General features: G+C 41.3%; 1 protein-coding gene across 1 annotated transcript; it reads left to right on the top strand.

The window, feature by feature from the left end:
* The first annotated feature begins 7,890 nt into the window (after positions 1–7,890).
* On the top strand, positions 7,891–13,247 carry LOC122665722 (DNA replication licensing factor MCM2-like). Its single transcript, XM_043861872.1, has 17 exons — positions 7,891–7,937; positions 8,084–8,289; positions 8,400–8,575; positions 9,419–9,600; positions 9,715–9,904; positions 10,078–10,297; positions 10,404–10,611; positions 10,691–10,825; positions 10,915–11,106; positions 11,228–11,400; positions 11,478–11,666; positions 11,747–11,863; positions 12,049–12,133; positions 12,215–12,367; positions 12,451–12,576; positions 12,678–12,860; positions 13,158–13,247. The coding sequence occupies exons 1-17, from the start codon at positions 7,935–7,937 to the stop codon at positions 13,245–13,247; spliced, it is 2,628 nt and encodes an 875-aa protein (XP_043717807.1). The 5' UTR covers positions 7,891–7,934.
* Positions 13,248–23,848: the final 10,601 nt, after the last annotated feature.

Here is a 23,848-nt window from a genome sequence, read left to right as displayed (position 1 = left end):
CACGCGTGGGTGCTAATGGGGACGTGACTGGTGGTTGACCCATTAGCCCGCCCTGAGCCATCTGCGCCATGAAAGTGTGAAGCATCTTGTTGGTTTGAAGCATCTACAACTGTAAATCCATGACTTGCCGATTGTTTACCGGCCCTTCAGGGTCCAAATTCTCTGGCAAAGGTGGCGACGGCGGTAACTTCAGCCCGTTTAGCTCGGCCTAAGTCTGGTCTATCGTGGCCGGGTCCAGTACGCTCCCTCCGTCGCCTCCGTTCACTGGTAGTGTAGGGTCGATAGTGGTACCCGCGTTGCCCGGAGCCCCTCCTCCTCGTGGGGGTCTTCCCTCTCACCCTTGCTGCGACGTCTCCGGGGGCGGCGAGTGCCTCGCCTGCCTATCAGGCGGTAGCTCATCTCCGCGGGAGGTTGAGCCATGTTGACCTGATCTCGTCTGCACCATTGTCGTTGCTTTTGAGGTTGGTAGAAACGACGATAGCTTGTTGATGTCGTTCCCATAGACGACACCAAATCTATTGCGTGTGAAAACCTTCGGTGCTCGGTTCGTTCACAGGTGAGCCTGTAAAAACCGAGTCAGCGCAAGAGAGCTGGTGTGGCTTCGGCCTAGGAATCTCTGACGCTCAAGTCAGGTCTCCAATGCAACAGCGTAACGGCTAGTAAAAAGTGAGATAAGTAATGGTGCCCCATACCTAGGTATTTATAGGATGAGGTGAGGCGGCTGGGAGAGTCCTAGTATGGTAGGAGTTCTTCCCTTAGAAGGCTCTATCTCTTTGCGCGGAGTGGAGAGTTATTTTTGGGGTCAAACTCCTGTTAAGGTAAGAGTCCATGTAAAGTGTGATTCCGTATCGCGCTGGGATTGTGGCTTGGTTCTTATCCCGCGATTCTCGGGTTGTGCTGATGTGGCCCCGCGATCCCGGGCAGACCCGCTATGATGTCTTTTATGGAGGGCTCGGCCTCCGAGTTCGGCCATAGTGGTCAGCCTCGGCCTCGACAGCCAGTTGTGAGGTCGGCTCGGAGTCGATAGCCGACCTGGGTGGTGCTTGGTGATGCGGGTGGTCAACCTTTCTGCCTGGTACGCGCCGAGTGCTTCATGCTCGGCCGAGTGGTTGGCCAAGGTGTTAGATCTATCAAGAGGCTACGGTGTGTTCTCTTTGGCCGACCAGGTTGGCCTGATCTTGTTCAGCTCGGCCCTGCCCTTATACATGGCTTCGGTTCGGCCACGTGGCGTCCTCAAACTGGTGGGTGGTTTTATGCCTTATCAACATCTCTGGTGCAAATGCCCCAAGTCGCAAGCCTACCACGGACTGGTAATCTTCGATGGATTGTTGGTAGCCATGAGATAAAGGAAAATGGTGGTTGTGTGGCGGAGAACCATATAAGCTTGTGCCATGACACTTGGACACCTCTCTGTCATGGCCTGCCCAACAAAGGCCCACGGGCCTAACTTGCAAGCCCATAGACTTGGACATTGGGCTAAGACCAAGTCCATGTCCTAGAACTCTCTACACTAGAAGGGAGTCAAGATATACTCTAGAACCTCTAGAAGCATGGAAGGGTAAGGAAGTTTCTAGAGAAGCTTCTAGAGAAGCATTGTAAATAGCTAAGGAAAGGGGAGACTTCTAGAGTTCTCCAAATAGCTAGAATCCTCCACAGAGGAAGTGGGAAAATTCTAATCCCTTAGGCTAGAAAGTTCTCCACCATTGGATGGAGAACACTTGTACAAATCCTAGCCATACATTGTAAGTTGGGGTGCCTATAAATAGAGGTGGCCTCATTTGGCCAAGGCACCAACCAACCACCCAACCAACCAAGCAAGCTATCAAGTCTTGTACTCAAAGCTTTCAAGCAATTCAAGTGTATTCTTTTAAAGTCTCTCCAGTGTTCTCTAAGTTCTCTTCCCAAGTCCCTTGCTAGAGTTGGTGAAAGGCTGACTTAGTGCTAGAGTGAGTGCTAAGTGCCAGCGCGGTTGCTTAGTAAGGTCTAAGGCCGTGACATCTCTCTCATATTGTCTCCCAAGCAGTCCTAACAGAGAGAACTTCTCATTTGGCATAGGGCGTCAAAAGTCCAAACCACTGTGTCCTCTTGTAGTCTGGAGTGTAACCTCTTGTTAGAGATCTCTTCCCACTTGGCATGAATGGTAGAGTCATCAATGGATGAATCCCATTCATTCTCATTGGTCCATAGATCGAGTATTGAGTTATTAACCCGATCAAATGGGTGTTGACTGTCGACCCAATTGCTTCGATAATCAAAATTCCTGAGCTGTCATTTGAACGCACTTTAAATGCAATTTTCATTGACCAAAATAAACCTCGGATCTCATACCATTTTAGAGTATGTGAAACAAGTTTTAAAAATGACTTTGAATTAGGGTTGCAACTCTGCAAGAGGGTCGGTTGGACCAGGCTTTATAAAAACCTTGCCTAACCCTGAGTCCCTTTAGTTGGACCCAGGCCCGACCCAGCCGACCCTGTTGCAGCCCTAATTCAAAGTCATTTTTAAAACTTGTTTCACATAATTTAAAATCGTATAATCTAGGCCTGAAAAATCTAACCCTGACCCGCCCTTAAGGTCGGGTCGGGCTGACCCTGATTGGCTCTGATCATGGGTTAGACTGGACTAGGGAGAAAATTATCAATTTTACGTAAAATAACACTATAATAAAATGTTTATAACACTTATTAAATTCACATATAATATATTATTGTAAGTACCGTGGTCCTCAGGACGAGGGTTCCTCAGCCTTATGGCGACAAAGATTGGCTTCGATGAATAACGGCGTATCGTTCCGATATATCATCATGGGGATTGGGATCATGCTTTATAAAGTAATGGAGTCACCACCTAGGATTAGGGCCTAGGACCCAATGGGTGTAGCCTCATCCGGGGTTAGCGGAAAGGGCTATGTGATTCCTTATGGTCTGATCAGAGATTCAGGGTAAGTAGTCAGGTTACGAGGGTGGGAAGGTGTTAGGTACCCACCTCGGCCGGATAAACCGGTCTTTCTACTAGATGCTGGTTTTCGAATATTCTCCCTTAATAATATATCATATATTAACATGTAAGACTAAGTTATGATGCACTAATCATGACAAAGAAAGAAAAATCATTTACTATGTACACTAAAACGAGTTACTTTAATTGTTTACATTATGCCAAAAATAATGAGAGGGAAAGAGACAGATACCTGTCTAGAAATGTAAGAAATAAATGAAAGCGCACTGAGGGCGAAATATGTGATGTTCCACGGCTCAGGTGGAGACGGACGATCAGCTTGTCTCTCTCTTATCGGACAGGATGAGGCTATACGAGACGAGTTTTGTTCCTCAGAATTCGGGCAGAGTAACGGCTATATAAGAGATTCTCGTTATTTGTATACAGACAGAATAACGGCTGTGAAGGGGGTTTTTCGTTATCCGTACACTGACGGGATAACAATACCCAAGAGCAAAATCGCTCTATGCGTGGATGGGTAACCGAAGGATCTACCCACGTCAAAGAACTCCACTCACTCACATACTCATGAGGGAAAGACGGAGGAAAAGATGGTGAAAAGGGGGCAAAACAAGCTCTGGAGGGTCTCCTTACCCGATAAAAGCTTGAGAAATGAGGGAGGGGGACCCTCCTATTTATAGGGAGGGGTCCCCTCTCTCTCCTGGCCAGATAAGTCCTCCACGGCGCTGTGGGGGACTTTTCCACGACACCGTGGGTGATGTCAGCAAGCTGATGTCACACCCCCTCGTGGCGCCGTGGAAATCCGGTACACATCCCCACGGTGCCGTGGGAAGGAGCCTACGACGCTGTGGAAAGAGCCTACGGCGCCGTGGGAAGGAGTCCACGGCGTCGTGGGGGCGCAGTGCCTTTTTTCCTTTTGTTTTGGGTTTTTGGCTCCCTTATGACTCTTCAGCATTTGGTAAAAGGGTCTTATAAGTCATTTTAGGGATGTTAGGGTGATTTGGTTTAAATGTAGGGACAAGAGCCCTTCTTGAGAGAGATACCGATGTCTGTCAGTGTCCTGTTGTCATCATCACCGGGGGGTGACAAAATTCAGTGTCTACAATTATATAACAAAATGTGGGTGATATTTAAAATTTATAATATATATATATACTATCAATATATATTTCATAGTATAACTTAAAATAGGGTCGGGCCGGGCCGAGTCAGGCTCAGCTTGAGGCCTCAACCTTGGTCCAACCCGACCCTAACTTAGGGTTAGAAATTTTCAGCCCTTACCCACCCTCAGGGCCAAGATATCTTAGTTCAGGCCCTGTTTGGGCTTAGGTCAGGCCATGGTGGGTTCGGACCGACAGGGTCAAACTTTCACCCCTACTTTGAATCATTAAATTTGGACTAAGCAAAAGTTACGGATTTTCAAATGTTTAATTTGTCAGGGGTTAAACCCGGACTGTAAAAATCAAAATCGAACCGAGAATATGAATACTTTTCTAAAACCAAAACCGAATCAACTCTGTTCGATTCAATTTTGTATTCGGTTTCTTAGTGGGTTTTAATTTCGTTTCGTATTCGGTTTAGTTCCTACTTTAGGTGTTTGGGCCAAAATTTTACATCTTCATCAATAAAAAAAAACCCTTATTAATATGTTAGAATCATAGTCCACCAAACTTTTGCCAAACACTAAAAAGGAATAGAAGTCATCATCCATGTTTGATTGAAAAATAAAAAAATAAAAAGAATAGACTTTTATTCGGTTTGAAATTAAGTAATTCGCTTCGGTTTAACGGTTGTAGTCATGAAACTGAAATTAAACCAAATCAAAAAATTCCAACTTTTAAAATTAAAACTAAACCAATTTACTTCGATCCAAATTGATTTTAAACTGCTTATTTTAGTTCCGGTTTTCAATTCTAATTGACACCCTTTTAATGTTAACTATAGCTTCTATTTTAGTTCCGATTCTCTATTATTTTTTTTTTATTTTTTATGATAAAAATTAAACTAAAGAGAGGGATAAACATAAGTATTGTTTGTTTCTTTAGCCTTTTTAGCTAAGTTAGACACCACTAGCGAACAGAATGGATCCCCCATATTGCTAAAACTCAAATCCTGCCCTATAGAGTTAATATCCAAAAAAAAGTGTACGAGCGGCCAAGGCCAAGGCTAAGGCTTCGTAATTAGAGATGGAAGAAAATTGAAGGTCTGTCGATTCGAGCACCACACTTCTTTCATCTTCAACCCTAAATGTTGAGCGTTCTCGAGACCAGTATGAATACTAAACAGCTCTGGCTCCAAAGGACAAGAAGTTTTGATTGATCCTGCAACAAACAAAATAAATTTGCCATTTAGCAAAACAATGTAAGACCATCCAACTGTAACTACTCTGGAGATCTGGTATCCTGCATAGATTAAAACAGGGAAATTGAAGATGGGCAAATGAGAAAGAGTAGCCAATGTGACAACCTCCTCAGTTGGAGAAAATACATCATGGGAAGGGAATGAGGGGGGGGGGGGGGATAGCCCCAAATCTAATATCCAACTTTCAAAATTTTTTCACAACCCATGCTGGATCCGGCTTCTCTGGTCCATAAACAACTTTATTTCAAGCCAACCATATAAAATAACAAGTAATAATAAATACCTCAAAGAACCAAGTTAAAGATTGTTTATCCAACTTAAACTTAAATAGAAAGGAGAGGCAGAAGTTTTCCAAAGAGGAATGAGACAAATACTCAGTTCTCAATCCCAACGGACCAGCAACCCAAGTATGTTTAACTTAATCACATAAAAGGAATATGTGCTAGTATGGTTCCACACAATTTCCACAAAGAGCACAAAAGGGGTCAATCGGAAGCCATTTGGATAGAGTTGCCTTAATTAGAAGTCCTGCATTTAACACATGCCAAAAAAAGATTTAATTCTATGATGTAACTTAAGTTTCTAGAAGAATTTCCACCAGGTGGAAAGATAAATATTGTTGCTAGGATTTAAACAAGTCAAAGATCTAGCAGCAAGTTTAGTACTGAAAGTAGTATTCTTGGCCAAAGTACTCCACCATCTATCTTCAGAATTTGACAAATTAATCTTTTGAATATGAAGAGAAACTTCCTTTGGAAGTGTAGCATCAAGGAGTCTAGAATTCCATTCAGAGTTAGAGATAAATTTGTCAAATTTATTTGTATGGCTCCGAGTATCTATCGATGTCGAGATAGAATACTCAGAAAGAGAAGGGATCCAAGGATCAGTCCAGAAAAAGGTAGAACTACCATTCCCAATCTTTTTGATTAAAATCTTTTTCAATGAAGGAATTGTTATACCCACACCCGAAGCCCTAATATTTAAATTGTTGTCCTTGTGACGTGTAGATGTTGCTACCGAGTATACTAGTGAGCTGTTCGCTATGGTGGTCAAGTCTAGCCACAAGATCATTGACTTTGACACGGGTCTACCTGTGGAAGAGAGGTTTCTTAATCGACAGTGGGGGAGATTCTTAGATGATGACTTCGTCGACTTCCCTCCTAGCACGAGTCCCGAGAGTGAGGCGTATCGGAAGGTCTACCCCAAGTCACCCCACTTAGACACTTCGTTCCGTAACGAGACTGACGTTGCCGTAGGGAAGCTTTCACGAATCTTGAAGGACGTGCTATGACGACCTGGGGGTACGTCACTAACCTAAAGTTCAACTGGTTGTCCTCCCCTCAATGGCCTTGAATTGTGGGTCAAAGCCCAACAACTTTAATTTTGTTTTAGCCCTTACAGTAGTAATGGAGTCATGGACGGACTCACAAGACTGGTTCCGTCCATGTTGTTTATTGCTTTTTGAGTGTTTTCCTGTGTGGGGCCCACGCCCCTATGCCTTGGACCTCAGGGCTATGCCCTGGACATGGTGGACCCCACCCTTGACCTTTGAATGTGGGTTATATTATGTCGTGGGACCCACAAGCCTAATGAGAGGTTTAAAACACTCATCCGTTTAGGGACATCTGTATTCGTTTAGAGATATCCGAAAAATAATCCGAATACCCCGATTAAATCCGTCCAAAAAAAATCCGAATATTTAATAATAAAAAATTAAGTAAATAATGATTTTGAGGGCTTTTGAAGATTCAATAGGTTCTAGAATATGATGAAAAGAAAATCATGATCTAAGAGATATGGATTGAGAGTGAATTGTATCCGCTAGGGGGAAGGGGGAAGAAGGTCCGGGTTATACAAGGCAGAGATGTAAACGGATGGTCGAAAATCCGAATCCGTTTAGAGGTATCTGTATTCGGCTTGGGAATATCCGATTCTGATCACATCTAATCCGTATCCGATCCGAATCCAATCCGTTTACATCCCTACTTTGAGGCTTCTATATATTCCCCCTTTCCCCCTCCTTGAGGGGGCTTTGGGGCCTTTTGCATAAAAAAAAAAAAAAAAAAATTCCCTTCTAATAAAAAAAATCCCATCCTTGTTGATGCCTTTAGTGCTCGTTGGGGCCGTGCTTGTATAGGGCTACGATCCTTACTTTTTCCCGCCATCTTCACCCTCAGCCAAGGCTACCGACAGATCACAACCGTATAAAAGGTGGAACATAGCCAAGTTGGGATTTTGGAATCGTTATCCTTTCTTGTTACTGCACGGTGCAGTAATGCATCATGCGGCGGCTACAGAGGCCATGTGCATCATGTGGGGCCCGCTGTGCCACATGGTATCTAGAACTCGGCACAATGCAGTACTGCACCGCACCGTGCAGTAAAGGAGAGGATAAAAATTCGGATTTTGGCGCCAAATTTTCCCGCCAACCAGCAGATGCAGGGAACAAAATAGAAGCCAAACGCCAAACCCATCATATCACACATTCCCAACCCGTCAGAGTTTAGACCTAAGCCTTTGCTTAGTCTATTATCTTGTATCCCAGTACCTGAGCGCCGGCGGGAAAGCCATTCGGGATCTCCGAGGACCGCTCGAGACACACCTGCTTCGCTCAAATGGTAATCTCGCCCATGTTCTCTATCGCTCTGTTTCGTCATTTTTAGTTTGCTCTTCCTCTTGTTCTTCTCTCTCCCTCCCTGTGTCTCTCTTCCCTTAGCCCTAACTTCAGGCTAACGGCGGTTGTCTAATAATTGTGTCTCGACAGGCGGATTCTGAAAACCCATCGACACCCGGTTCCCCCACGTCCGCCGGGTTCAGTACAGACCGGCTCCCTCCCAACACCAGCCGCACCTCTGAAACCTACTCAGATGATGATGAGGCCGCTGTTGATCCAGAGGTCATCAGGGACGAGCCCGAAGACGGCGACGCAGAAGAAGACGAAGGAGAGGATCTCTTCGAAAATTACATGGAGTTAGATTTCTCATCCGTGGCTGAACGAACCCCTTTCTTTTTCTTTTTCCATTGCCATTTTCTTATAAGTGAATTCTCTCTCTCTCTTATTCTATTGTTTATGCTTTTAGGGACTATCGGCCGATGGAAGAGCTGGATCAGTACGAATCAGTGGGACTTGATTCAATGGAGGATGAGAGGGATTTGGATCAGATCATGGAGGATAGGAGGGCGGCTGAGATCGAGCTCGACGCTATAGATGGACGTAAGAGCAACCGGAAGCTCCCTCAGCTTCTGCACGACCAAGGTAAAATGGTGTCCCGTAGACTACAGGCGTACAATACGTGCCCTGTTGGTTGTGTTGTGTTATAACTGAACGGAAGGTTCCCTATAACAACCTTCGTTCTTGCTTTGTCTAAACAATTAAGGGCTACGAATCTGTTAATGAGAAAATCGTTTCATATCTTGCAACCATAACAGTATCCCCCTCCATTCAACACACAGACTCACAAATGCATGAAACCTGCAGAGCTTTTGTGTGTTAGTCAGATCTTTATAAGTACAAAATCCTGAAGTCCGATCGTTTCATGGTAAGAACCAAACTGTGCCTGAGATTCTTTATGTGGAGCAGAAAATGTTTCTCTTTGCCCAATTTGATGTGTTAGAACTTTGGTGTCAATTGTCCTCTGTTTCAACCAACTTTCTTCCTTTTTGGCAAAAATGTAGTAGCAACGATGGGGCATTAAAATGTTGTTCTGATAGAACATAGATCAGTCAATTAATATTGCAGGATGCACTAGGAGAAATCATTAGGGAGAGTGGAGTATTTGTTTGGTATGAGGTGCCACGGTGCATTCTTCTAGGGGGAAAATTTAGTGTTTACCTGTAGACCCATCCAAACAGTATGGTTTTCTCCTACCTTGCAGGGTTTAAGCCTGCATATCATTGCAGCATCCTGGTAAATAAATCTTTATTTTTTTCTAAAATTCAAGATTTTTAAATTTCTTCTGCATGATTGAAAATAATTGATGGTTGAATGTATCATTAATCAAGTTTCTTGGAATCTATACTTGCTGTTTTTACTGGATCTACAATTGTAGTTGGAGTAGAAGTTCTCTTAGAATTGAGTATCTGAGGTGTTTGGTCGCAGATACAGACGAGGATGGTAACTACAGGCCTTCAAAAAGGTCTAGGGCTGATTTTAAGCCTCCAAGAGTACCAAGAAGCTATGATGATGCTGATGGAATGCAGAGTTCCCCAGGAAGATTGAAGAGGGGACATTCTAGAGATGATGTTCCAATCACCGATCAGACAGATGATGAGCCCTACGAGGTGTTTGAATATCTTTAGCTCAAAACTTTCATTTTCCTTGTGCCACTGATGATGTGTAATGTGGGATCGTCTGATGTGTATTATGTCCATCCTATTTAATTGTATCCACGGTAGGATGAAGATGATGATGATGGAGAGTTTGAGATGTACCGTGTCCAAGGTACTCTAAGAGAGTGGGTTACCAGAGATGAAGTGCGCCGGTTCATCGCCAAGAAATTTAAGGAGTTCTTGCTAACATATGTTAACCCAAAGAATGAGCAAGGGGATTTTGAATATGTACGGCTGATAAATGAGATGGTCTTAGGTGAAACATTCAACTTTTGCTTTCCATTAGATAATTATTGAAAAGTGTTGTGATTTACATGTTGAAATTTTTTTCATGCACATAAAGTTACACATAAACCAAGGGCATATATCATCACCTGCATTTAACCTTATTTGTGCTTTTATTTATCATTTTCTTTCTCTTCTATTTAGCTGATGGGTGTAGCTTGGAGATTGATTACAAGCAATTCATCTACATTCATCCCAACATTGCTATCTGGCTGGCTGATGCTCCCCAGTCTGTCTTGGAGGTCATGGAAGAAGTTGCCAAAAATGTTGTGTTTGATCTACACCCTAATTACAAGAATATTCATCAAAAGATCTATGTCCGGATAACCAACTTACCGGTATATGATCAGATACACAACATAAGGTGATGTTGGAGATCTCTCCTAGACCATATATACACTTGTATCCCTTAATCCATTCCTCAGGTTACCTCACCCTGTATTTTATTTTATGTCTCTGGTGCACTTCAGGCAGATCCATTTGAATACCATGATTCGTATTGGAGGAGTAGTAACCCGACGAACTGGGGTTTTCCCCCAGTTGCAGCGGGTTAAGTATGATTGCAACAAATGTGGTGCAGTTCTTGGGCCATTCTTCCAGAACTCGTATTCAGAAGTCAAGGTGGGATCTTGTCCTGAATGCCAATCCAAAGGTCCATTCACCGTTAACATTGAGCAGGTGAGTTTCCTCAGAGCTTTTCCATAGAACACGAACAGGTTAGATAAGTAGCCAATTTGTCTTTCCATGTTCAATGCAGACAATCTACAGGAACTATCAAAAGCTCATCCTTCAGGAAAGCCCTGGAATTGTCCCTGCTGGTCGACTTCCAAGATACAAGGAAGTGATTCTCTTGAATGATTTAATTGACTGTGCACGCCCTGGGGAAGAAATTGTATCGAACTCTCCCTATGACATGTAGTTTATGCTGCTAGGTTTGAGTGAGTGCCACCTTATTCATCCAGACTTTGCAATATGTTGCAGGAGGTCACAGGCATATACACGAACAACTTTGACTTATCTTTAAATACAAAAAATGGTTTTCCTGTTTTTGCCACTGTGGTTGAAGCGAACTATGTCACCAAAAAGCAAGATCTCTTTTCAGCTTACAAACTCACCCAAGAAGACAAAGAAGAGATCGAAAAGTTGGCCAAGGACCCTAGGATTGGAGAAAGGGTTTGTTACTGACTTACCTTTATATTTACTAACTTCTTGGTATGTACTCTCTAGAATTTTGTTAGAGAAAAGCTCTATGACTATTGATCAGATCATATTTTGGTTAATGCTAAATGATTAGGTTATCAAGTCCATCGCACCATCTATATATGGCCACGTGGACATTAAAACAGCAATTGCTCTAGCAATGTTTGGAGGTCAGGAGAAGAATGTTGAAGGGAAACATCGGTTGCGAGGAGACATAAATGTACTCCTCCTAGGAGACCCAGGAACAGCCAAGTCACAGTTCCTGAAGTATGAGCACCCTGACTTTGTCTCAACTAGTTTATGTTGGTAAGCACTCGTCTAATCTTTAAAGTTATTGTTCTAAGGTACGTAGAAAAGACGGGGCAGAGGGCTGTGTATACAACTGGCAAAGGAGCTTCTGCTGTTGGACTAACAGCTGCTGTGCACAAGGACCCTGTCACACGAGAGTGGACCCTTGAAGGAGGAGCCCTTGTCTTAGCTGATAGAGGGATCTGTCTTATTGATGAGTTTGACAAGATGAATGATCAGGACAGGTAAGAACTCTATATATATTCCTTTTGTCTTTCCAACATTTTATCAATTATTGAGCACAAAATTTTTCCTCCTTGATCAGAGTGAGTATCCATGAAGCAATGGAACAGCAAAGCATTAGCATATCAAAGGCTGGGATTGTCACGTCTCTACAGGCTCGTTGCTCTGTCATTGCTGCTGCAAATCCGGTTGGAGGAAGGTATGCAAGTACCCACACAATTTAATCATGAGGAAATGGTGTGGTATAGTTAGCAATGGAACATTTCATATAATTTCGGGATGAAGTAAGAGTCAACTATCCATAGTGACAGGTCCCTTTCTCTATTCCTGTGTTCTTAAGCTTTCTCTTTACAACTCTAAAAATTACAGAACATCTCTTTCCAGGTATGACTCTTCAAAGACCTTTTCCCAAAATGTTGAGCTGACCGATCCAATTGTCTCACGTTTTGATATCCTTTGTATTGTTAAGGTGATCTTTTATCCACTCTACGAACTTGTTTCATCAACTTCACATATACAAGAACTACTTTTAACAGAAGATGAAATGCAGGATGTGGTTGATCCAGACACTGATGAAATGCTTGCCAAATTCGTTGTTGATAGCCACTTCAAGTCACAGCCCAAGGGAGCTAACATGGATGACAAGTCTGTTAGCAATTCAATAGAAGATCCTCCAGCCTCTGTGAGGCCTGTTGATCTGGAGGTTTCAATCTCAAGCTCTTATCTTGCCTCCTCTAGATCTATTTGATTATGTGAACTTAATGTAAAAATGGTTTGTGAAATCAGATACTCTCTCAAAATATGCTGAAGAAGTACATAACTTACGCCAAGTTGCATGCGTTTCCAAGATTGCATGATGCTGATTTGGATAAGCTAAAACATGTTTATGCTGAACTGCGTAGAGAGTCTTCGGTATGACTAAATAAATTGTTCCAGTTATCATAACCCATAAGTTTTTTGCTTCAATTTCTTCATGATAAGGTTTCTTTGTTACTCTGTTATGCTGTATCCAGCATGGACAAGGTGTCCCCATAGCAGTGAGGCACATAGAATCAATGATACGGATGTCTGAAGCGCATGCAAGAATGCACCTTAGACAGCATGTGACGCAGGAAGATGTAGATATGGCAATACAAGTGCTACTTGATTCCTTCATTTCAACACAGAGGTTTGGCGTCCAGAAAGCTCTCCAAAAGGTTAAATTAATTTCTAATATTTATCTTATTATTTTTGGGGATAGTGGTTTGGTGGTTATTGCATAGTAGATCAAGACACATTAGAACATCCGTGGTCTTTATCTTCATTTCAAGTTTCAACATCTTCCAGTTAACTTTTTTCTGTGCTTCTTGTAAACGTTTTATAAATTTCGCACACTTAAAATTTTTCTTCTATTAGGCAACACCTGACAGCTACATGAATAAATGCTCCAAATTTACGGTGTAGCTATGGACTTGCAATAAATAAATTCACATGAAATTTAAATGTTGTTACAGAGCTTTAGAAAGTACATGACATTCAGGAGTACAATGACTTCCTCCGGCGGGGACGTTCGCCATTTTTCGGCGTTTGGAGATCGTTTCTAGGCTGAACCAGCCCTTCGAAGATCTGAACCGCCCTTTCTGACTCAAATCAGGCTCCACCAACAACAACCTTAAGAGCTTCATGTAGTGAAGGAAGGGAATGGAGTATGGTGAGGTAGATACGAGTTTCTACCTTTGTATCCTTGGAGAGGTCGTCAAGGTTAACAGGTGAGAGAAAGATTGTATCGATACACTTGGGGAGGCTATCCAAGATCTCCTTCTGAGCTTTGGTTGGAGAACCGTTAGTTGGGATTGTGAAGGTAATGTTGAAATCATGGTGAAGAACGAATCGCTTTGCAAACTCAACAAGGGGATGAGATGCTTTGGTGGTTGTGAATGTCATTATAGAGTGCTACTTTTTCTAGTTAGCATGGGGTTCATCCTAAATTAGCAAATTCCAATTACTTCCAAGGAATAATATTCTTATGCTATGTGGGATATTATAACCAGTGCACATTGGTGACCCTCTGAATGCAAACGGTATGAAACTCTCCTACTCATAATAAACACCCATCCACTTGATAACCTCAATTAGGATAATGTGGAGAACGCGTGAATGAAAAGAGAAAATTCTGTTGTTTTAAGAGAGAGAGAGATAGAGATAGAGAGCACATGGATTCCCACATCAATACATGCACAAGGCAACTAATTAATGCTAAGTCCAGAAAACTTATTGATCTTCTGTGTCAAATTGCTGAAGAACTTGCATCACAAAACCCAAAAAAAAAAAAAATAAAAAATGCCAAAGAACAAACTTGTTTCTAATATTATTAACTTTAGTTGGTTGCTAATTCAAGTGGAATTCTAAAAAAAAAATCCAAGTCAAGTGATTGCCACATAAAAGATGACTCTACTCCTATTAACTATGGTTTTTCTTTCAAAAGGAAAAGGGGGGGGGGGGAGGGAATCTATAATGACAATTATGGATAAATGAGTTGGTGGTTAACATTCATTGTCTAAGAAGGTCCCAGACCTTGATTTGAGCAATTAAGAGTTCAAAAAACAAAAAAAAAGAAAGAGATTAGACAAATATCAGGGAGTAGTAAAAAAAAAAAAGAAGATGATCGACAATAAACAAAGACTCAGAACCAATACAAGCCCACCCAATCAAATTCCGCTTCTTATGCTTTCTACTTTCGTAGTGCTCTGCAATGAAATGTGTAACTGTTACAAAATAATTATCTTTCTAATGTAAATAGTTTACCAACCTTCATAGATAGTTGGAACCAGAGTTTAACTAATAATTCATTATTAAAGGTCAACAAAACAGGAGAAATTAATATAATTTAGCTACAGATCCCAAAGTCTAAATTCAGAACAGAACGATAAGAATTATAATGTTAAGCCCAGAAATAACCTTGGACGGGCTCAAAATCAGTAAAAACGAGAGCAAGAGTTTTCTTTTCTTTAATATTTTTTTTTTTGGGTTTTAACAAATTCCCCTGAAAGCTGAAAATGTCGGACAAATGTCCCCTATAACTTTTTCAAAAATGACCGTCTTACCCCATAAAAGGTTAAATAAAATTCATTGGAATGGAATAGAGCTGTCTTTTCACGGGAATCACGCTAATCATGCGACCAATAGTAAGTTAGTGTTATTTATTTTGGTCCTTTATTTGTAATTGGGGTTGTTACAAACTTATTACAATTGGAAATAAAGTTGCCAACTATTGCCAAGTATATGAGAATTCCTTTAACCAAAAAAAAAAAAAAAAAAAAAAAAAAAAAAAGCCAAGTATATGAAGCTGATGACATTTATTCACCCCTAAAGCTACGCTACTAGTCTAAATGTTACGACGTTGACGTTTAAGTCGGTAAAGCTTAGGTAGGTTTTTTCCTCCGGCTCAGAGAGAGAGAGAGAGAGAGAGAGAGAGAGAGAAGAAGTCACACCAAAATAGTGGTGGAGAAGAGAAGCAAGCACACCATAAAATGGTGGAGGTAGGAGGTTATACAAGACATGCAAGATCGTACGTAGAGACTTTCTTCTTCACTTCATAAAAAATCATGGCTCTTGGCAAAATGCGGAGGCTTGCTGCAATTGAGAGGAGGCTTGCGGCAATTGGTGCCCGAATATTTGAACTGGAAAATCGACTTGAAGAGCATCGTAGAACGGTAATCCAGTTATTTAGGGATGTTACAGCACCAAGGAGTGGGAGAGATTCGCGCATTCGAGCTTGCAGAGAACTCATGGAGGGTTATGAGGATGAGTTAAGAGTGCTGCGGAGAGAGCAGCAGCTTCTGATAAGGTGAGCAAATATCATATATAGTAAGAATGCATTGGGTTGGGTTTGATGAAGTGTATTATTATTCTCCCTGTCGTTTGTATATAATGGGCCGGAGGGGAGCAAATATATATATATATCATAGTAAGAGTCATAATTATAAGAGTTGTCAATTGGGTTTACAAGATTATTGCAAGAGTGAGTCTCTGTCGTCGTTTGTATATAATTTAATTTGCTCGTTTGTATATATATAATATAATGGGAGCAAATATCATAGTAATTACTGTTTGGGTTTATAAGAGTGCATGAGTAGTTGCAAGGTTGGAGTTATGGATCATTGTAATATATGGGTTTTTTTTTTGTTTTTTGTTTTTTTCTTCCCCTTTTTGGTGAATAAAATAAATATTCTAAGAAAAAAAAAAAACAAATGTGGTTTATGGTCATATATCATAGCAAACTAATTGGAAGTCTTCGGATAAATCGATCTTCTAAGCTACAAGCACACATATCTTGTGAGGAGGTTTCATTCTACAGAATTGGGGGAATTAATGGCCCGGGTAAAGTGCTCGTACGTAGTTGGTAAATCTAAAATTATCAAGGAACAATCTATTTAAGGGGATTAGTTTAGTTCATCCATTATTCGCAGGCAACCATCTCCCAACATAGGCCTCTCACTTCGTTACCTGTACTTTTTCTCATATTTCTAGGATGGCAAACTTGTAGCCGATGTCCTAGCCAAGGAGGCCTTGTCGTGTTCGACAACCTGGTCAAACTCCACTACTTGGTTCTGGGAATCTTATGACTCCCCTACCATGTGTAATACACGAGTAAATAAATGATCCAACAAAAAAAAAAAAAAAAAAAAAAAAAAAAATCTCACAACATATGAATTTTGGGAGGTGTGATATACATATAAAATATAGAGAAGCTAACTGCATTTTCATATAAAGAATTCCTTTCAATTGCAGTAGAGATCGAATACTCACTCTTCAAATCAAATAAATTTACAGACTTCAATCCATGCACGCATTTAATTATCAAAAACCAGTCCTCGAATCATAAGTTGATTAATGGTCCTCTCCCCTTATCGTGCTCTTATCTCAATTTTTCTGCGGGAGTCACAAATTACCATATTAAAAATTTCCAACTTTGACATGAAAGGGTTCGGGTTGAAATCTCGAATTAATTTATGCAAAGAAAACCAGAGTTTAGAAAAGAATATGATTTTTTTTTTTTGGATCCATGAACTCACCACCCCAGCCACCAATCCCCTGAGTTCGAATCCTCTACTTCCGCTTGCCCCTATTTCCTGTACTTCCTACATACAATGGGGTGCACAAAGACCACCTTACCCCTGCCCGAACACCTTGCTCGAGTGGGGGTAAGGCGGTCTTTGCACACCCCATTATATGTAGGAAGTACATGGAAGTAGGGGCAGGCGAGAAAGTAGAGGATGTGGATTGAATCCCCCATCACTGACTTGAGACCACACACCAGATCGATCGAGTCCAAACAAGGTATCTTGATCTTGATCGGGCTTCTTTTATCAAGACCCTTAAGCTTTATGCACCACGTACAAGTCAGAATAAGTTCTAAATCAGAACATTTCCCTCATCCGTGAGAAAATTGGACACTTGTCAAGAGTGGACCGTGTGTCCAGAATAAGTCGTCTGCACGTACGTGCAGCTGATCCGGACTCCTATTCATGCATTATTAATTAAATGTTAAAACTTCAAATGGATCGAGTTTGGTATGAGTAGTATCAGAATGGATAGTGCTCTATGATACGGTACCTGATACTGATACGACCGATATGTATCAATATCGATAAGGACCCAAACCATTACCAGTACCGTGAAGTGAATCCATGGATGCTATTATGGCATATCCTTCATTTAGAAGAAGATCGAAGAAGGGAACAAAAAAAAAAAAACCCCACTTGAACCTTGTAGTGTGTGTTTGTTGTTCGACCTTGAGGGAGATTTGGGAAACACTTCCCATGTACTTTGGAGGAAACATAACAAAGCAAAGCAAAAACTTGTCTATGCACTGTATATAGCTAGCCTAATTACAAGCCAGGGTTCTGGTTCTGGTTCTGGTTCTGCAGGGCGGATTCACTTCAACATAAAAAGGTATCTTCTCCGATCGTTCCGGCCCATGCAGGTCCATCTATCACTCTATGGATTCACTGATCTCCTCCCATTCCTAACGTTGATTATGTTCACCTTTTTCTTTTTAATTATATTTAAAATGGATTTAAAATTTAAGCAACCTTGTAAAATTAGGAGCGATGCTTAGGATTCTACTCCCCCCCCCCCCCCACCAAAAAAAAATGCTTAGGATTAGGAATGTCATATAGTTGGTTCAATCAGATTTAACTACACGGCTCTGACCGATACGGAGCTGGGCAACATGAGGCGGCCGTTGTTGGGCCAGAAACATCATAACCAACTCTTCGAAATGGGCCTAGGTGCCATTATAGGCCTGGGCCATGGAAGCCACGATGGCTTTCATGTCCTCTATCCCCGATTGCAGGCACCCTTGTGTTTCAGCGGCCGCGCGGACCTGCCTTTGCAACAATGCAGCCACGAAAGGAGGTATAGCAGTGTCAAATTGTTGTTCACCTTGCGCGACCAGCTGATCAACATTTCCGCCATCAAACTCATTTGTACTGCTATCCTTGTTACGTTGACTTGCTCTAGTCTCAACCACCATCGCTATCGAGTGTCCCACCGGGTATGCCAAAAATGTTATGCTAAAAATCCTTCAACCAGCGCACTGAAGCTAGAATGGAACAAAACACTCTGATTGGTCATGGCGGTCTAGGGTTCTACTCATGCCCCGGTATTCTGAGGACTTCTCAAGGACAGCAGATAGACAAATGACCCAAACAATGGATTAGAATTGCACTTGGATTACTTGTTGTGAACGATCTACAGTGCAAATCAAAAGGGTTCATAAAGCAAAACAAGAAAAACCTTACGTTCACACCATCATGAAAGTAAAAGAAAACAATGCAACGAAAGTAAAGATAAGTAAAAATTGCAGGTTTGTTTTGTGTTTGATTGATGCCTCTTTCATGCTCCTCTTGCTTATTTATATAGTAAGTGTAACCGCAAGAGAAAATTTCCTTGATTATCGGCCATAACTGTGCCATATCCAGGCAACCACTCTTTCCCAGTTCAAACTGCAAGGAAACTGTTCGCAGCTGTAACTGCCCGCCACCTTGGCCGATGAAACCACCTCTGACCGAAAGTGCCAAGATGCCATCGGTCAACTCGCATGGTGGAGCTGCCTTGTGGCTGAGAGCCCCTTCCTAACCATGACAGAGTCGAGCGAAATCTGGGTGTAGACACCATGTTAGCCAAATGCACGTTCTTAGTTTCCATTTTCAGGAACATCCATCATGATATTTTCATTTTTGTTCCCATTTCGACGAACAAACAAAAAAAGATTTCCATTGTCATGATAAGGAACAATCAGTTCCTATTCCAGACTTAGACTGCTCTTGGTTCAATAAATATTCCAACCATTTAGTTCTATTTCTAGACTAAGGTTGCTGTAGGCACTGAATTTTGTCACCCCCCCGCGATGATGACAACAGGACAGGAATGACATCAGTATCTCTCTCAAGAAAGATTCTTGTCCCTATATCTAAGCCAAATCACCCTAATATCTCTAAAATGACTTATAAGACCCTTTTACCAAATGTTGAAGGAAGTACTACTCATCTTCCCCAAGAAAAACAAGACCCACAGGCCCAGACACACACCAAAGCCCAAGAAAGTGGAAAGAGGAGGACCACACTATCCACGACGCCCTGGACAGTGTCCCACAACCCTGGTGAGTTCCCCCATGATGATGGTGTATGGAACCACGCCATCATGGAGTGCTACGACGTCAACAGGTTGACGTCATCCACTGCTCCGTGGAGGACCTATCCAGGTCAGGGGGTGTGGGACACCTCCCTATAAATTGGAGGGTCCCCCTCCCTTCATTATATGGATTCCAAGCCTAGGGAGACCCTCCCAGTCCGATTTTTGCCCTCTCTCAAGCCTTTGTGAGTGAGTTTTGAGTAATATTCCATTGTGGGTAGATCCATTGATTACCTGCTTGAGTGAAGGGCGTTCATCTGCTAGTCAAGATGTTATTCCGTTCGCATACAGATATCAAAAGCCTCTTTTTATAGCCGTTATTATGCCTGTATACAGATAACGAGAATCCCTTATATAGCTGTTGCTCTGCCCGAAGTCTGAGTAAAGAAACCCATCTCATTTAGTCCTTATCCTGTCCGATAAGAGAGAGCCAAACCGATCGTCCATCTCCACCTAAGCCATGGGACATCACATATTTCGTATATAGTACATTTTCATTTATTTCTTATATTTCTTGACGGGTATCTGTTTCTTTCCTTCTTATTACTTTTGGCATAATGTAGACAATTAAAGTAGCTCGCTTTAATGTACATAGTAAATGATTTTTCTTTCTTTGTCATGATTAGTGCATCATAATTTAGCCTTACATATTAGTATGAGATATATTATTAAGGAAGAATATTCGAAAACAAGCATCTAGTAGAAAGACCGATTTATCTGGGCGAGGTGGGTGCCTAATACCTTCCCACTCTCATAACCTGACTACTTACCCTTAATCTCTGACCAGACCTGTTGCGTGTGGAAACCTCCGATGCTTGGTTCGCCCACGGATGAGCTTGCAAAGACCAAGTGATGAGCACAAGAGAGCCGGTGGGGCTCCGGCGTAGGACTCTCCGATTCTAAAATTAGATCACCAGTGCAACAACGTAACAGCTAGTAAAAAGTGAGATGATCAATAAAGCTCCATACCTTAGTATTTATAGAGGAAGATGAGGCGGTTGGAGGAGTCCTAGTATGGTAAGAGTCCTTGTTTGGTAAGGCTCTATCCCGCGGAGCGGAGTGGAGTGGAGAGTTTCTTTCGGGGTCAGACTCTTGTTAAGGTAAGAGTCCTAATGGGAGTGTGATTTGGTATCGTGATGAGATCGTGACTTGATTTTTATCCCTTGATTCTCGGGTGGTGCTGATGTGGTGCCGTGATCTCCGGTGGGGCGTTATAGTATCCTTCATGGGGAGCTAGGCCTCAGAGCTCGGCCTCGGAGCTCGGCCTCAGAGCTCGACCTCGGAGCTCTGCCTCTGCCCGTATGACCTGAGGGTCATCATTAGTTGTGTGAGCTTGGCCGCGCTATGGTACTCCAATTGAGGCCGACCTGCGTAGGCTCGGACCATGGGGTCGGCGGTCGTGCACGGCCGTGATGGGGATCTTTGGGTAGGTCCGATCTGCCGTGCCGTGTGGCCGAGATCGGCCGAAGAGCTCGGCCTACTAGGTCGGCCTCATCGGACCACGTGACGAGTTCGGGCTTCGTCAGGTTGACTTGGATGTGTCTGACGAGCTCGGCCAAGTAGTAAGGTTTGTCAAAGATCGGGTCGGCCCGATCTTCCGCTGAGCTCAGTTCGGTTCTTGGAATGACCTCGACTCGACCATGTGGCCTTCTTCTGATTGGTGGGGTGCTTTATGCCTTATCAAGACCACATGGAATCCCATAGCCCTTTCCTCTAATCCCGGATAAGGTTACACCCATTGGGTCCTAGGCCCTAATCCTAGGTGGTGACTCCATTTCTTTATGAAGTATGATTCCAATCCCCATGATGATATGTCAGAACAATATGCCGTTATTCATCGAATCTAGTCCTTGTCGCCATAAGGCTGAGCAATCCTCGTCCCGAGGACCGCGGTACTTACAATTGCTCTAAATCCCATTAAATTTACATGTTTAATGTAAGCTTCTGCACGAAGTCCCTTTGTGAGGGGATCAACTATCATATTATTAGTAGATATATAGGTTACTTTAATTTCATCTTTTTCTATTATATCTCGTATATAGTGATATTGTATTTCTAAATGTTTTCCTTTTGAGCTATTTACGTAACTATGTATAAAGCTTATTGTTGCTTGATTATCATAAAATTTTCTCATTGGTTCATTTACAAGATCCAACCCCAATTCAATTAAAAACCATCTTATCCAGACTGCATATGTAGTTGTCATACTACAAACAATGTACTCAACTTCCTGTGTGTACCTTGCAACACACCCTTGTTTCTTGCTACCCCAAGAAACAGATGCACCCCAAAATATAAACACATGACTAGAGGGGGATTTATAAACATTTCTATCACCTCCGAAGTCAGCATCGGAGTATCCAATGACCTCAAGCCTTTTTGCTTCAAAACATAATTTTAAGTGTTTAGTTCCTTTGATGTACTTCATAATCTTTTTCACTGTTTTCCTATGAGCAGAGCTAGGATTACTTTAGCATTTACTTACCAAACCGATTGGATAGGGCAAATCCGATCGCGTGCACAATATAGCGTACATCAAGCTACCTATTACCTGAGCAAAAGATACATTCAACTTTTCCTATCCTTCTTGAGGACACTTTTGACAAAGTTTTTTTCAATACAATTGGAATTGATGAAGGATTGCTATTCTGCATCCTGAATCTTTTCATCACAGAGTTCAAGTATTTTTCTTGACTCAAACATAACTTACGTTGTATACTATCTCTAGATATATGAATTCTTAAGATATAAGGTGGTTCCCCCATATACTTCATTTTAAATCTACTGTTGAGTTCATACTTGATCTTATTCAACATATCTATGTCCTTTACAGCTAACAATATATCATCTACATACAAGGAGAGAATAGTAAAACTATTCCTCTTCAAGATATATACACAGTTGTCTAACTTGTTAGCCTTGGATCCTAATTTAAGGATTGTTTTATAGAATATCAAATATTACTGTCAAGAGGATTGTTTGACTCCGTATAAAGACGTTTTTAGTCAGCATACTTTAGCTTCTTATTTCATCACCTGAAAACCTTCAAGTTGTTGCATGTATATAGTTTTTTTTCCAAATTTTTTACATCTTCACCAATAGAAAAACACCTTTTTTGTTAAGATCATAATTCATCAAACTTTTTTCAAACACTAGAAAAGAATAGAAATTATCATCCACATTTGATTAAAAAAAAAGAATTAAATTTTATTCAATGTAAAAATAGATTCAATTTAACGGTTTTAGACATGAAACTGAAACCAAACCAAAAATGAGAAAATATTCAAATTTTTAAAACCAAAAATTTTGTTTCGATTCGATTTGGTTTTAAACGTGCGTTTGAAATCATTATGACGTTCATACGTTAAGAGTAGAAGTTATTAGACATCAAAATCTGGGTTTTTGCCAAAAGTTGTACTCATATTATTTAAGCTTAAACCCAAAAGGTAAGAGCCCAAAACCATATTGAATTTGGTCATTCAATTCTTTCTCCCTGCCCACCTCAATTACGTATAGTTATACAAAAGCAACTCTCTCTCTCATACTTGGATTGCAACATGGGGCTTCTCTCTGTCAAGGGAAAAAAACAAAAACAAAAGTTGAACACTTCTCTTTATCCAATCGGTTTTGGAGGCTAAGGGCACTTTTTTTTTTTTATAAAATTGAAAGGCGAGGGCAATTTTATTCTCATGAATTCACCTATTGAGTGAGTGATTTTGTTACCAAAATGTGTGGATATTTTCTCTTTATGATTGGTAGGCTTTGGGTTTATCTACAGAGGATTATGATCCTACTACTTATACATTGAAAAAATTTATCTAGGCAAATTCTCATGGTTTTTCTCCCCGCTCCTCTGTAAAGTTCTATCAAATATATATATATATATATATTTGTATTTTTATATTTTTCATGTGTGTTAGAACGAACACCAAGCAAAATATGAACAGAAATAAAAATAAAGTAAAACGACATAGAGATATAACGTGGTTTCACACATCAATATGATGTGCTACATCTACTAGTGAAGTTGAAGCTTTTTTACTATATAATGGAAGATTACAATGGAGATCTCTCAACAACATCCAAAAATTGTTGTTCTCTCCCAAAAACCTAATTCGAAAAACCCCAAATTTCTCTATCTTTACAACAAGGTGGGTAAAGAAAATAAGTACTCTTTCAAATGGGTATCCATCGAGACAGGTCGTACCATGCCCCCCTAGAGGCTTTGCCCCCGTACCCTAAATGAGATCACTGATGGGCTTCAGCCCAAGCCCTCTACTACTATCACATATCTCAAAAAATAAAAAACCATTTAAGTCGCCACAATGTATGTCGGAGCAGGTCAATTTTCAAGATAGGTACAAGAATTCGAAACACACATAACAATGTTAATCTATTTTTTTTAAACAAATATGACTCATGGATTGACTCACCCATCTCCTGTTTGAATTAACCTACAAAGTTTTTAAAAAACTGAGACGGATCAACTAACATGGCAAACAATGAA

The sequence above is a fragment of the Telopea speciosissima genome, chromosome 6, assembly GCF_018873765.1.
Source record: "Telopea speciosissima isolate NSW1024214 ecotype Mountain lineage chromosome 6, Tspe_v1, whole genome shotgun sequence".
Lineage (NCBI taxonomy): Eukaryota > Viridiplantae > Streptophyta > Magnoliopsida > Proteales > Proteaceae > Telopea > Telopea speciosissima.
This window is presented reverse-complemented; position numbering and strand designations above follow the sequence as displayed.